General features: G+C 40.0%; 1 protein-coding gene across 11 annotated transcripts in view; it reads left to right on the top strand.

Annotated features, from left to right (window-relative positions):
- Nucleotides 1-13,821, top strand: part of LNX2 (ligand of numb-protein X 2) — a 59,250-nt gene extending 45,429 nt beyond the window's left edge. For all 11 annotated transcript variants that reach the window (XM_085580240.1, XM_021541995.3, XM_021541988.3 and 8 more), the window contains 6 exons: nt 489-860; nt 2,366-2,512; nt 4,683-4,860; nt 6,547-6,778; nt 8,500-8,658; nt 11,452-13,821. In XM_085580240.1, the coding sequence (XP_085436366.1) occupies nt 489-860; nt 2,366-2,512; nt 4,683-4,860; nt 6,547-6,778; nt 8,500-8,658; nt 11,452-11,587 (1,224 nt within the window). In that variant the 3' untranslated portion in view covers nt 11,588-13,821. The remainder of the gene's footprint in view (nt 1-488; nt 861-2,365; nt 2,513-4,682; nt 4,861-6,546; nt 6,779-8,499; nt 8,659-11,451) is intronic.
- Nucleotides 13,822-15,459: the final 1,638 nt, after the last annotated feature.

The following is a 15,459-nucleotide window of genomic DNA, read 5'->3' on the forward strand; positions in this document are numbered from 1 at the left end:
GGAGACAAGGAGGACAAAAAGCTTGACCTGTGATGGCAGAGGGTGTTCACTTTTGGGGACATGTCATCTTTGTGGGAAAAGGCCAAAAATAGTGCAAGGGGAAGCTTAGATTGGATATTAAGAAAAATTTCTTCACAAAAGGGTTGTTAAGCACTGGAACAGGCTGCCCAGGGAAGTGGATTCACCATCCCTGGAGATGTTTAAATGTAGATATGGAACTTGGTGACATGGTTTAGTGGTGGAATTGGAAATGCTGGGTTAACGCTTGGACTTGATGACATTGAGGATCTCTTCCAACCTAAAAATAAGTTTGTAGATTGAACATCTGATGTGAGTTTGCAAGAAAGAATGGAAGGACAAGAGAGGAAGCCTAGTGAAGTCAGACATGTAGTTGTCTCTAAGGCTGGTTTTGCAGCGAGTGAATTCTGGGAAGGACTTTACTAAACATAGGAAAACGTTGTTGTGACTTCTTTTGCTGTTGTTTGCAGGTCAATAGCTTTGACATAAGCAACGTGTCCCACAACCACGCTCGAGCCGTGCTGTCGCAGCCGTGCTCGGTGCTGCACCTGACGGTGCTGCGGGAGCGGCGCTTCGGCAGCCGCACGCACACCCACACGGACGCGCCGGGCTCCGGGCGGGAGGACAGCTTCCAGGTGACCCTGCACAAGCGCGACTCCAGCGAGCAGCTCGGCATCAAGCTGGTGCGCAGAACGGACGAGCCAGGGGTTTTTATCCTTGACCTCTTGGAAGGGGGTTTGGCTGCTCAGGACGGCAGGCTCTGCAGTAATGACCGCGTGCTGGCCATTAATGGGCACGACTTGAAGCACGGCACGCCGGAGCTTGCTGCTCAGGTTATACAGGTAATTTGCTTTCCCTATCTGAGCCCTTAGCTTGGCTTTATTTCTAGAGTCTGTTCCCAGACAGAACAGCTTGTGTGAGGCCTAAAAGCCTATGTCAATGTAATTTAGAATGATGTATGTTTTGAAAATAACAGTGAAGAACAGGATCTGCTCTGGCACCTACCAGAAGAACTTCACCTCCTCAGAAGTGAAAAATGCATTAGTCTTCCCTGGAATGCAGCCTGAAGGCTAGAAGACAGCTCATGTAGCAAGGACAGTAGTCTATTGTAGTGTACTGCTTATCAGGGAAGAAGGAAAAAAAAGAGGATTATTATTATTTCATTTATGTATGTATTGTATTTTAATCTCTCAGTAAGCTCTATAGAAGTGGGCTTTGTTTTTTATTGATTTGCCTGTGTATGGAATTGAGTTAAAACAAGAAAGTAATTTGTCAGACATTAGAGTCAACAGGTAGCAGCTGGGAAGTCAAGTAGAGGTTTTCCATGAGTTCTGCACGGTACAAATAATTTTTTGAGTGTTCAGAAAAGAGCTGTTTCCAATGTCTGGTTATGTCCTGGACACAAATACTACCCCAAGCTTGTTGCAGGTTGACATATGACCCATCTGTGTCCCCACAGGAAAGCCTTTACTCCATGTCTTTCTCCCAGTCTGTAAGGAAACAGATGCAGCACTTTACTACTTCCTGCTGATGGGATGTTGGTGAAAATAGCTTTGTTTTTAGGAAAGTTAGAATATACCAGCAGTATGTTCCTGCAGTCTAGTGCAGTCATCTTTGCTTAAAGTATCACATTGAAAACTCTGGTACAAATGAGTAGTAAATACTTGTTTCAGGAATCATTTCAAGAGTTTTCCTTGCACTGAAATTAAAATAACAACCGTCTTGGGAATTGTAATTTCAGTTTCCCAGTTTTTGTATACAGTGATTGGAATTTAGCACTGGGTAACTTTTACCTTTTAAAAGTATTGCTTTGCAGCAATAAAAAGAGTTGATGTTTTATTAACATCTAATAACTGGGTCTCCCAGTATTCCCCAAGATCCAGAATATTATGATATGCTCATGTGTAACATCTTTCTTGCAGGTATCTTTGGGAAGTACCAGAGGTGCTCAGGGTTTCTGATCAAAAGCTGCAGATCTTGAAGCTATCATATAGGCATTTCTTCAATTTATTGCTATGTGTTGCTAGAGTTCACGGAGGCTGCAAATGGAATGGGGTGAATTTTAATGTTTGGAGCTTTGTTACACAAAGTGAGAAAGGGTGTTTTTGACAAAGGATTTTTAGCTGATGTAAAGGTAACATCAGAGTTGAAGGAGGAATGTTAATTTCTCCTCCATTTTGGGAGAGATTGCAAAAAGAAGCAAGTAAAGGAGTGTGCAGTCTAAAAAGGAGCTGGAAAACAAGGTCTGCTGTTGTCTTGTTTCACATTCTGTCATGTTTTCTTCCCTTTCTAATAATCAATATCCTATCAAACTTGATGACGTTTGATGACCTAATGTATTCAACAGGCAAGCGGGGAGAGAGTGAACTTGATCATCTCTAGGCCCCTGAAGTCACAGACAGTGAGCATTATGCGAGACCCTGGCACCCACAACAGCAGCTCACACCAACACCAGTCCCAGCAGCTGTTTCATAGCAGACCTAACTCACATAAGGTTGGTGCTTCTCCTTCTGAAAGGAAAAAATACTGGTTTACTCATGTGGTGGTGCGTGTAGCAAGGCAAAGCTAGAAGAAGAGATGATATTTTTTAATCTAATAAATAATAAAATGATGATGACTTTTAAGTTCTCAAGTCCTGCATCATATGTGGAGTAGGAACAAAAGATACACAACAAGTTTTCAGTACATTTTTGGATTTGCTGACTGCAGTGAGAAGTTCTGTGAGTTCATACAGCTGTGGTTGTTAGATCTTGTCTAAGACAGTGGCTGGTACTCCTGCATGGAAGGGATGTCATTCAAGACTGTTACACTTACTGTTGCTCTGTGCTGGTTGCAGCCAGGAAAGACATGAGGTGCCCACACCATGCAGCATATAAAGAGCATGTTGGAGGGATGTGTCATCTCCTTCATGAGTCAACAGTCCTGGCTACAAGGCTGCTGAGTCTCAAGCAGGGAGAGAAAGGCAAAATGAAGAGACTTTCATGGAGCTAGTATTATTTGGAAGACATGCTAAAATAGAGCCTGTGCTCAAGATGTTCTTGTAATTATAAAAATGCAACTTCTTACTCTTAAGTTGACTTTGTGAAATAACTGTTATGTTGACCATGTCAACAAATCCACCTTTCCACTTGTCCACTCTATTTGCTTTACTGTTTAGTGTCATATACTTCTGTTGGGATAACTAATATGTGTTGATAGTATTTTCTTTTAAAAATGGGGATCATTTCAGAAAAGAACAAATGAGGCTCTAGGGAGGTTGTTTTCCTCCTGAGGAACAAAGGTGAGGCTCCTGAATACCATGGCTACAGCCCTGGGCCATACCTACACAGTGATTAGTTTGGTGATGTTAGAGCTTGAAGCAAGTTTGCGTGTGCCAGCAGGAGCTGTGCTCTTACCACAGGTGATCCAAAGTTGGATGTGTGGACTTTTCTCATGGATCAATGCTATCTGTGGCCTCTTTTTAAATTGGAAGTCCCATGTAACAGCAAGTGGACATTTCTCATATTTTGTATCAGTTATCTTTCTCTCACTAACCTGCAATTGGCTTTGAAGCCTTGTGGCTCAAAATATGTTTATATGATTGTGTGGCAGCAGCCAGTCCTGAAGCTCTAGAAATAAACTGTCTGTATAAGCTATGGTGTGTTTACATATAGCTGCTTCCATGATAAATGAGTATGTGAGGAGCAGAGCCAGTCAGGAGCACATGACATTGGAGGTCAAAGAAGACAATGTTGTCATTTTAACAAGAGAAGGCAGGAGAATATATACACATACACATTTTGAAAAATATCCCAGGTTGTTTCTTTCATTAGTTTGGATTCCTTGCAAGTATTTTGTCCATTTAAGACGCTACTACAAGTGTATGTGCAGTGGTTTGAATCTTTTACCTTAATAACCTGAGGGAAAGGCTTCAGCAAATAAAATTTACTTTGATTTAGATTTAGATCTTTTTTTTATTGAGCAGAACTAAATATGGGCTGAACTTCATCATTCAGTTGTTGGAAAATTTAATATAGGCTCTCTTCTTATTTCAAGCTTGAGTCTTCATTATAATCATTAGGGAGGCTGCCCAAGGTACCCATTAAAAGTCATTAGAATCAGTTGGCCTTACTTTGTGCTCTGGGAGGTTCTACATACCAGCTGCAAAAGAGAACATGATGCAGAAGGGTTTCTCACTGTCATCATGAAACACATTTTCATTTCTTAGGAGCTTCTTTGTGGTTCTGGAGAATATTCTACTGACAAATGAAGTAATGCTGATGTTCACCAAGACTTTAAAAGATTTTTATCTGGTTTATCTCCAGACTTTTGACCATATGGTTTTATAGTGCAGTCCTAAAATTTAGCCTTTCCAGTGCAGGATGTTAAGAAAAACTAGAGTGAGATTTCAAAATAGGTCTTTATAAGCTTTCTATCTATGTTTAAGTATCTACATCCAGAGGGATTTTGTTGATGATTTGGGGATTTTTTTGGAGGGGACAGGGATCTGACCTAGAAGAAATCCAGCCAAAGCTGAATTTTGTTACTTAGTCCTTTGAAACTGTTCCATTAAAGTGCCAAACTGTGGCTTTGGGGTGTATTTAGTTGGTTTGTTCTAGTTTTCAGTTTTGGTTGCTTGGCTTTTTTCCTTAGTTTTAACAATGTTATTTATCCTTATTAAACAGGATCTCTCCCAGTGTGTTACATGCCAAGAAAAGCACATTACTGTGAAAAAAGAGCCACATGAATCTCTGGGAATGACAGTGGCAGGAGGCAGAGGCAGCAAAAGTGGAGAACTGCCCATCTTTGTGACAAGTGTGCAGCCTCACGGGTGCTTGGCAAGAGACGGCAGGATTAAACGAGGTGGGGTTTGGCTTCCCTGGTGGCATGGGTGCCTCTGGATGCTTTTTGATCACTACGTTCTCTGGAATCAGGTGGTGTCAAAAAATCTTCTTACAGATGTAGGAAAATGCTTGTGGATGCTTTTCTTCATTATTTAATAATGGAAATACAGTATTTAGTGTTGCACTTTAACCTTTTATGGGAGGGGAATGTTTACAGCATGATAGCAGGGGAAGTGGATAAGATCAGGAAATGTATGGTTAAATTCTTTAAAGCTGCTGGTATTCCCCTGAGCTGAGGGTCTGCTGTGATGCAGACACACCCTGTTTTTGTGTTTGATTTAGTGGGTTGTATCACAGCTCTGTCCAAGGAATCTCTGCTCCCTGGTATAATATCTGAACATCAGAGAAGCCCTGATGACAGACCACAGTTCACCCACACAAAATTTGCCCCAGAAGCTACATCAGTGTTAATCCTGGTTCCTAAAACCTTTCTTATCCTCTGGAACATCATGAGTTTGCTGGTCTCTGGGGATGCTGCAACACCTGTTCTTGTTCCCTGGCTTTGTAAAAGTGAATAAGAGGGCAGAGGTTAGGCTCAGCATAGGTGAAGGCAGTCCTGCATAATTGATAGCAAAGCATTTGATAATTAAAACATATTATGTCATATGTGAATCAGAGACTGCCTATGGGATCTCTGTGATTCACAATTCCCAGAATTACAGGATGTTTCAGGAAAGAAATTTAGGAAAAAAACTTCACAGATTGTACATTTAAGAGAACAGTGTGGGAGCATCCTTCTATGCTTCTGAGAAAGGGAGATTTACACCCACACACCAGCAGGTATGCTTTCTTTTTCTGTACTACTATGAAAAACACACTTGATAGAACAATCACTATTGTTCTTTCATTGTGTAACACTAAAGTAGCCACATAAGCTACTGGGAGGAAAAACCTTTCAAAAACTGAGTCTCATACCAAATGTGACCCAGGTGTTTGCACTTTTGCTCTGGTTTTTCTGGCTTTCATTGGTGAGACATTGTGTGAAAAAGGAGTCTGCCACTGGATAGTTAATAGCATTCTGGGGCCTTTTAAAAAACATAAAACTGAAAATGTGGAAATCTTTTTCTGGCTTTGACTTTTTCCAGATTAGCTTTGTAGAGATGCTTCTTTATTTGAATTAACTGAGTTTTGTACCAAACTTGCCAGTAGTTTTTGAATTCCATTTTCTTCTCCCAAGTTATTAAAACCAGATTAATTAAAGCGCTCTGTGGAACCTCACCTGTCTACAATAATTGGTTACTTTGAGGTGCCTGAATTGTTCCTGTGGTCATTCTTCCTTCACTTCTAAAGTTAGGCTGAACCCAAGATCCTCATCTGGAAACAGTTGTGTCATGGCATCTGCAGTAGCAGTTGCAGCTGAACTGGTGAGGTACTTAAGTAATTTCTATTTCAGATTTTCAGGGCATTATACATAGGAGTCAGTATTTGGTGTATATGTGGAATAAATTGCATTAATCCAACTTGATACAAGCTCGATACATTAAAGTTTCAAACTGACAATATAAAGGCTTCAGAGCTACTAGTCTGTTAGTTTAGACTGTCTCAGGTCCAAAGACTCCAGTATGGAATGAAATCTTGGTGTAGGAGGTGCTGTGGGTGGACAGGACTGTTGGATTGATTTGGTCTCCCTTGTGGCTTTGTACAGGTGATGTGCTGCTGAACATCAACGGGATTGATCTCACCAACCTGAGTCACAGCGAGGCCGTGGCCATGCTGAAGGCTAGTGCTGCCTCTTCAGTAGTTGCCCTGAAAGCCCTGGAAGTCCAGATTGTAGAGGAACAACCCCAGGCTGATGAGGAACAATTGAGTACCATCAGTGAAAATGAATACGATGCCAGCTGGTCGCCATCGTGGGTCATGTGGCTGGGGCTACCAAGGTACAGAATTAATCAATTAAGTACTTACTTGGCTGTTTCAAGCTAAGTCCTGCAAGAGACATAAAGAAGCAGAGACCTGCATAGCTGCAGCACATCTGCCCTTGTTTCTGCCTGGCCATCTTGGCTGTGTTCAGTTAGCAGTGTGCTTAGGAAGTGGGCTCTGAACAGGAGCAATGTTTCCTTAGGAAACTCGAAGATTAATAGACTGGATTTATGCCTTCACAAACCATAGTAATGACCCATGTGGAATCTTCTGTTCAGACACAATTCATCTTTTTTATTGTTTCATTGTACTGTAATTTTCTATAGAATATCTAAAACCAGAGCAATTACTAAGAAAACCACAAAGTATGTATCCATCTGTCTCTTTACTAATCTGCTACCTAAGTTTATGAGGCCAAATACTTAACTTCAGAATATTGCATCAGATTTTGGCAATTGTGACAGACTCTTGACATGTCCTGTGCCAAGACTAGCCATGTAACTATAGGTTCACATTGGTTTTTTTCAAGAATCCACTTCCATCTCTGCCAAACACAAAAACGCTTAGAGATTTGCAGCAAGCTCCCTCCCCTTAACGACTCTGCAATCTGCTGGACATCACTTCATTTGTACTCCTCACTCTCTTGAGGCTGCAGCTATCATCTCATTCTGGCATCACTTGTTATCAAGAAGAGCTCCTACTGCAGCTAGTAGAGTTGTTAACTTCAGTCAGGGCATGCAGGTTAATTCCTTTCCCTCTGATGGATTTACCAGATCTGTACTTAAAGTGTAAAATCACAACACAAACTAGACAGACTGGGAGCAGAATGCAGCTGAAAATAACACAGCCATGCATTGGTCCTCCAGAGGTTTAACTTTTTCTGAGTTTAACTGTCAATTAATTTCTCTTCTAATTAAGTATTAATGAGTAATCTTGATAAATGGCTCTTGGTTTTGGTAAATATACTTCCTTTTCATGCTTTAGCAGCAGTTTATTTCTTACCCAGTGGTTTATTTCTCTCAATGCTACAGATGCCCATGTGTGGTTCCATGCATTGTGCTTTAAAGCAGTGCCAAACAAGCATAAAGAACCTGGTATTTTTTTACTGAAAAGTTAATTTTTATGTCTATTTATTTTTTTAAATTACTGTCATTGCCAACTTCACTGGCAAGAATTAATTTTCACTAGGGCTAATAACATATAGTTAGTGAAGTGTAATCTGAATTATTTACATTCTGTGTAATAAAATGGTTAGTCATTTATATTTTCATTACTGGTGATGAATCAGTACAGAGGTAATGAAGATTGTGCATGGACTTTTAATTTTTACTTAAAGTAGTAAAAGCTTAAACTGGCTGGGGGTGGAAGACAAATGCTCTGCATTTTTGACTTGGAAATGGAACACATCAGGTATTGATTTGCCACCCACATTGTTGCCACCTGTGAAAGCCCTAAAATGCAGTTCTGTTACTGTCAGTTTACAGAGTTAACTGTGTTTAAGTAATTATTCTAGTACTGTGTTACTTCTTTTAAAACACTTTTCTTTCTCAAGATTGTGGGGGTTTTCTGGTAATTGATTTGACTATTGCAAAATTACTCTGGAAACAGAGGTCTAATCAGCATCACTCCCCTTCCCTACCACACTTAGCACAGTGGTAATGATGAGATAGCAGATGCTGTACCTACTGTAAAACCATATATGGCTTTTTCTCTTGTTGTCCTGTGCTTCATTCCCCAGCTGCCTGCATAGCTGCCATGACGTGGTGCTGCGGCGGAGCAATTTAGGAAGCTGGGGCTTCAGCATCGTCGGTGGCTACGAGGAGAACCACACAAACCAGCCTTTCTTCATTAAAACCATTGTTCTTGGAACTCCTGCCTACTTTGATGGGAGACTAAAGTAAGCCAAAGTAACAATGGGAGAAATAATAAAAATAGGAGTAAAAGCAACAATAATGAGCCACTTTTAAATAGTTATGTGCAACTAATTGCTTAAGGAGATGCACTGTAGCATCTTGTGCTGCTGGATCATGCAGCCCTGTGTAGTGGAGGGAGGTAACAGGGTGTTTCTGTTGGGGAAGGGGCATCTCAGGGGTGATGGCATCTCCTTTGATCTTCCCCCACTGTGCTGCTGATGTCACCTGCTGTCTCCCTGTTGAACTCCACATTAGGCCAAGAGACAATGTGCACTGTATATGTGCAGAACTAGCTAGTTTTTGTCTTCCTGTAAAATAGCTAAAACTTCACTTCTGCAGAGTGGGCAAAACTGCTTTATGCTTTCACATAGCCTCCTGAAGCACTGGACACTGACACTGAAGATGGGGATGCTGCTTTAATAGAAGGGCAAGAAAGTAGATTATAAAGATTTCTAAAAAGATTGTTAAGGACCCAGGTCCCCCTGTCATTAGTTGGTAGGAAAGTCACGGATAAATGAAGCAAGTTCAGCAGAAGCCCCCGAGATGGTGGAGCTGGAGCACTTGCCCCACAAGGAGAAGGCTTCAGGGGTAGCCAACAGTCCCTTCCAGTACTTACCTGGAGATTGTCAAGGAGACAGAGCCCAGTGGTGCGGGGTGAGAGGATGAGTGACAACAGGCACAAATTGAACTAAAGAGCTTGAGACTTGTGATGAGGAGAAACTATTTCTCCATGAGGATGGTCAGGCAATGGCATAAGTTGCATGGCCTCTGCCCTTGGAGGTTTCTGTGACTACTGGATAAAGCCCTGAGAGTCTTGGTCAGAGCTTACAGCTGACCTTGCTTGCAGTAGAAGGTTGTGCTATAGACCTCCTGAGGTCCCTTCTGGCATTAAAGATTATATGACTTTACTTGCATGTTACATTTGGATCAGCCCCCAGGTTTAGTATCCAGATATACATCTTAGCCTCGTGTAGGATTAGTTCAGAACTAGGACTTAAAATTCCCATTAAGGGTTCTTTTGTTCATACACTTGATTTTTTGTGAAGGTGGTAGTCAAGAATATACAACTTGAAGTTTCATGGCATGATTTTTACATGCAGATTTTCTTACAAAGTGACTTAAGAAAAGAATGTACTTATGCCTAGAGCCTTGACAGTAATTGATTTTTCAGTTCAGTGACTAAATAAATAAATGAAAAAATAACTTGGCTGAACATAAAATTACTTTTTTTTTTAACTGTGGAACAGTTTGGATTAAATTAAAGATCTCAGTTCAACTCAAATTTAATAATTTCAAATTGGAGACTTAATAACTAGATGTCTTCACACAAATGGAAATTCAAGCATCATTCCTAAGAAAAATTGAAGAATCATCATGGTCACATTTACCTCCTTGTAACCTATGGAAAATATGCTCTTGTGTGATAATGAGGTAGTACTCTCTTTTCAGATGTACTGTTCCACCGAAAATACAGACTTAAAAATGGGCCATTAACAAGGGAGAGCCCCTTAGTACCTGCACCTTGAGTTATTGTGCGGCAGGTCTCTTCTAAAGCTGTTCTGTCTTGTTTAAATTATCTAAATGTTAGGCTGGAGAGGAAGGGAATAAATAACTTCACAGGTCAGTAGTTTAGACAATTTTCTGCTTACATGATCTGCCTGGTGGGATTTTATAGAAGGCAAAATGGCTTCCTTGGAAAGGCTGTAGGAGTGAGATGTCATTCAGTGACTGTAGCACTTCGGTTTGGGTAATGGGGTACCTTGGTTCAGGCAGAGAGGGACTTTTGAGTGCACATTTGACTGGTGTTGGTTACTCTGCTCCCTCTTCTTCTGCTCTACCCTAGGGAAAGCTCAGGAGAGTATCTTTTAGCCACCCATTTTGGTGCCTTCAATACTTGAGTGGATCAGTTTCAGGAAAAGTCCTGTTTGATCTTCAAGCCACATTTGACTATTCTGGGGAATGTCACTTACTCAAGTTGCAAAGCAGAGGTGTCTGCTTTTTTTTGTCTGTCTTAGGAACATGCTAAATACAGAAAGAAATTAGGCACAGTATTGAATTTTCTCTTGAGGTTTTAAAAACCAGAACTTAACCCTTTAAGGTCAATTTTCTCAGGGCCGGCAAATGGCACCCTCACAAATTTGTTACCCATTTTAAAATTCAGAGATGCTGCAATTGAACCATCTGCTGAGGGAGATTTCAAGCCAAATGGTTATATTTGACAAAATCATAAGCCACGGAAAACAAGGTTCTTAGTTGGAGTGTGGTTGGTTGGTAATCATAAGTATCTTTACTTACACCTCCTACAGAAAAGGCATGTTTGGGGTAAATGTGTTATAATCCACACAAACAAATAGAAATGCTTCTGTTATGCACATGCTATCTCATCTTCCCTTGACTCCATTAGGTCTTCCCAAATGTCTCTTCTCATGTTTCTGTACAGGTCAGCTCTTAATGCAGAACTATCTTGGTATTAGAATGGAAATTGAGTGATTTGGGAATTTCCCAGATGCATTTCAGATTAATCCTGGAGTATTTGGAGGTTGGAAGGGACCTTTAAAAAGTTACCTAGTCCAACACTCTTGCAATGAGCAGGGCATCTTTCAGTAGTAGGACAGACTTCAGATTGAACTGCTTTGGGAATTTTAAGTAACACTTTCCAGTTTGATGCAAAGGAGGAAAGCATCTACCCTACCACTCCAGCAGTGAAATGCTGTTTGTTGGTGTGTACCAATTACTGCAGGACTCATAATGTGTTTTTTACTTCTTGTGTTTTTTAGATGTGGTGATATGATTGTTGCTGTAAATGGACTATCCACGGTTGGAATGAGTCATTCTGCACTCGTTCCCATGCTGAAGGAGCAGAGGAACAAAGTGACTTTAACCGTGATTTGCTGGCCTGGAAGCCTCATATAGAGTTGTGAATCACTTTGGTTCAAGCAGCATCTTTTTCTAGATAGCTGGCACAAAAATCTCCTCTATCTTTTTTTCCTTATTGATACAGCTGGTTAAAAGCAGGGCCAAAACTGCTGTATGTTCTTTTTTTACAGGACTCTCAGACTTACTCTACCTATTCTGCCATCCTGAAATAGCTATTTCTGTTTGCTATGTCTATTGCTGACACAAATGCAGATATATTAGAGCTCACAGAGAAACCCCCACTCCACTGTGGCTGTCACTGAGCTTTTCCCATCAGACTTGTAGGGTCTGCAGAAGAACTTAGCGGTTCTTTGGGTTTCTCTGCAAAGTCCTCAAGTTGTATCACGATATGTAAATGTAACATTCATGTGCCCTCTCTTCCTGGCAAAGAGAACGTGTCAGTACCAGAAGGACACATCTGTCTGCTGTTGTGAACCAAAACCTGTTTCCAAAGGTTACATCTCTTCATTGCGTAAACCTTTCCATATATATAATACTGATTCAAGTATTCCATCTCACTCATCACAAATTACTTGGTCCCCCAGATTTTTCTTACAGGGCATCAATGTTCATAGAAAATTAGGAAAAAAGCCTGATATTACTAGAATTTTTATAAAGTGCAATAATTGGACTCTTTGTTAGGAAACTTTAATATATTACAGAGTTTGTACCCTATACAAGAAATACAGAAGTAATTCCTGTTGCAATGCTGGCAAGGATTCATGTACCCAAGGTCGCCTTTGAGTGAATGGCTTGCAGTATTAGACTTTACTTTACAAATGAATGTTTTGCTATGTCAGAGAATTTTGATGAACATTTTTATGAGGATCATTTTTACCGTTTCTATTGTAGTTGTCAGCTCTCTTTATTCAAGTGTGGAAACAATACTTTGACTCATACTTTCTAAATGAGAGAATTATTTCCAGGGAGAAAAGCAAGCTATTAAGAAACCATATTTTATGGTTTACAGGTGAGCAGGCTAGAAGGAAAGCTCTTTGATTTCAAGTCCAACTGCAAAGTAAGCTGCAAAATTCACTCTTACTGTCACTTCCTGACAAATGTGCAAATGCCTTGATATCAAATGCTGAAAAGAGCTCTTTTGCATTTCAGGATATTTTTTTCCTTTAGAGAGCACCTGCTATTAAGTTGTCAGTAATACTGTTTGTCTTGGATTGTATTTAATATTTTTACAAACCAACCTGTAACTTCTAGACTTTGCCTTTCCATGGTATTTGCAGGCTAAGCACCCACTTGTTTAAGAAAAGAGGGGTGGAGCACAGAAAGAAATGTGCTGACCTGGAGCTAACCCTGTGTGTTGTCAGTGTTCTCAATATTTGACAAGAGCTTCATTTATAAACCAGGTTCCCAACCTGAACTGATTTTATGAATGACCTCTGTATTGTATTATTAATTACCAGAGAATGTATTTGAGAGTCACAGCATATTTCAATTGTGAAGCATGAACTTTATTTTCAAACTTAGCTGGTGTAATATCGGGGCATATTATCGCATGTCATTAATTCCAGTAGCTTTGTTTTCAAAAGAAATACAAGTTACTCTTTTGCAAAAAAAAAAAAAAAGTTAAAATCTCATATGAATGGTTTTATTCCTCTCTGTAATGTGTACTATTGGTTTAATTTCATAATACTAAAATACAAAAGAATGTCCTCTCCAGTATATTACTGTAGTAAGAATCCTTGTTTCTGAAGCGAGCACCAAATTTATTTGATACTCTAACTGATTTAAGAACCAGTTTTCTCCCATCCCCAGATGGTGTTTTAACTGTATGCTTTGCCCTTAATGCAGATTTTTTTGTGACGTACATCTTAGTGTGTAGGCTCTAGGGAAGCTTTTGACATATGTACTAGATTTAGTGGGTTTTATTTTAAAAACTACATTTTTCATTCAAAATTCTGCAAAAAATATTTTTAGATTTATTTTTCCTTTTATATGTTAAATGTAACAAAAGCATGGGTTAGCTTAAACTGTGCAGTTTTGTTTCTGTGTGCTGTAGCTTTTGATCAGAATATCTAAGTGATAAAACTTCTGAATAAATACACTTTCTGAATCATTTTTCCCCTTTCTCTTGTAGCAACATAGTTGGGTTTGGTTTTCTGTGCCTTCTGTTTTAAATTATTTCAATATTATTTTTTTCCAAATATTGCTATCTAATTGTATGGTATTAATGAAGGATGAATGAAAATAAAAGTTCATTCTACACATTGTAATAATTCAAAAGTGTTGTCTCACTCTTTGCAAAAGATATGGGGAGCTTGGTGCAGGCTTGGTTTAAAGATAATTTTTTTTCTCCTGTGATTTATCATAAATTACAGTTAATGAATGTACCATAAGGGTCTGAGGTTATGCTCATCCTGCCAGGGTGACATACCAGCTGTTTAACCATTAATCCCAGCACCGAGAAGTGTTTCTGAAGTGGAGGTAAGATCTGTGCTTTATGATGCTTTGCCACAAGTAGGGTTTCCTCTTTCCCCCTCCAAGCCAGCTGGTACTGGTCAGCTGGAGGATGTTTTCACAGCAGAGACTTGATGCAAGGAGACAGTCTTGCTGGAAACATCAGTTTTACAGCTGATACTTGAGCCTCCTGGTTATCAGCTCCCATGTCCATCTCCTGCAGGCAAGGATGCTCTATCCTTAGATGTCTGCAATGCTAGAGTAAGTCTAAAAACAATTTCTCAGTGATTTGCAGTAAAATTGCCAGACTCGGTATTGCTGCTCCTTGCAGTAGTTAGGAATAGTTGAACTCCTTTAAAAGAGAACCATGCCTATGTACAGAAATGCAGAAGAAACCTGCCACATTTGCCAGTAAGTAATGAGGTCTTGTAGGAGCCAGACCATCAGAGTTTTGGTTTACAGGCAGATGAATGAGTTCATTGTGGCAGGGAGAGGTGCACAGAGCTTTGTGTAAGGTGGTGGACTTGGTCATCTTTGTGCTGGTGCTTCATGGAAGGAGCATCTTTTCCAAACAACCCTAGGGATCTCCAGTTAAGAATGTGAAAGAGTTCATTCTGCATCACAGCATGCCAATAAAGTGGAATTTAGAAAGATCATTTGCCACAAAATCAATGTCACAGAAGAATTCAAAATATATATTTCCTAATTCCAATATAGAATTGGGGTGGATACAACGAAAATCTAAACTTAATTCTCAGAATGTTACCCAGACAACATCAGAAGCAAGGCAAGTTCCTTTTTTTACAGAAACATTTTTGAGGCAATTTTAAGGGATCATAAACATTCACTAACAAACTAAGGCAGGAGATCCTGATGACTTTAAAAGGTATGTGTATGCCAGGCAGGACAGCAGCAATGGCAAACATTGAGTTAAGGCAATATATGCCACATGGCCTGAGGAAAAAGGTGATGTAATGCCAAGGAAGGTCATCCCAGTTTTCTCAGACAACTTCTAGGTGAGCTTACTTACCTAACAAGTGGTTCTTTGTAAACACACAGAGAGAGACCTTGTCACACATGAAATAAATCTGTCTTGCTAGTGAAGAACAATTCTTACATTACAGTTGCTCAGAGGATTAGAAGATTTTAGACTTTATACTTCTGGAACAATTCAAATAACATTATATGGATAAGAAAGCTTACTCTTAACTAAATGTTGATGTGTCCTTCTGTTTGTTGCCTTACCTCACATGGATGAATCTCCTGAATATCAGCAGAGTATAGATGCAACACCCATGTCAGTGGTGCATTGCAGCTGATACAGTGGTGATGAAATCCCTTCTGTAGAGTCACACAGAAGTGTGTGACTCAGTAGTGTCACACAGAAGAAACACAGAAATCAGTTTGGCTCAAGAGTCTGGTTACAGACAGCCTGTTCAACATGACCTCTGGCATCC

This window comes from Lonchura striata, chromosome 1, assembly GCF_050655825.1.
Source record: "Lonchura striata isolate lonStrDom1 chromosome 1, ASM5065582v1, whole genome shotgun sequence".
NCBI classification, from domain to species: Eukaryota; Metazoa; Chordata; class Aves; order Passeriformes; family Estrildidae; genus Lonchura; species Lonchura striata.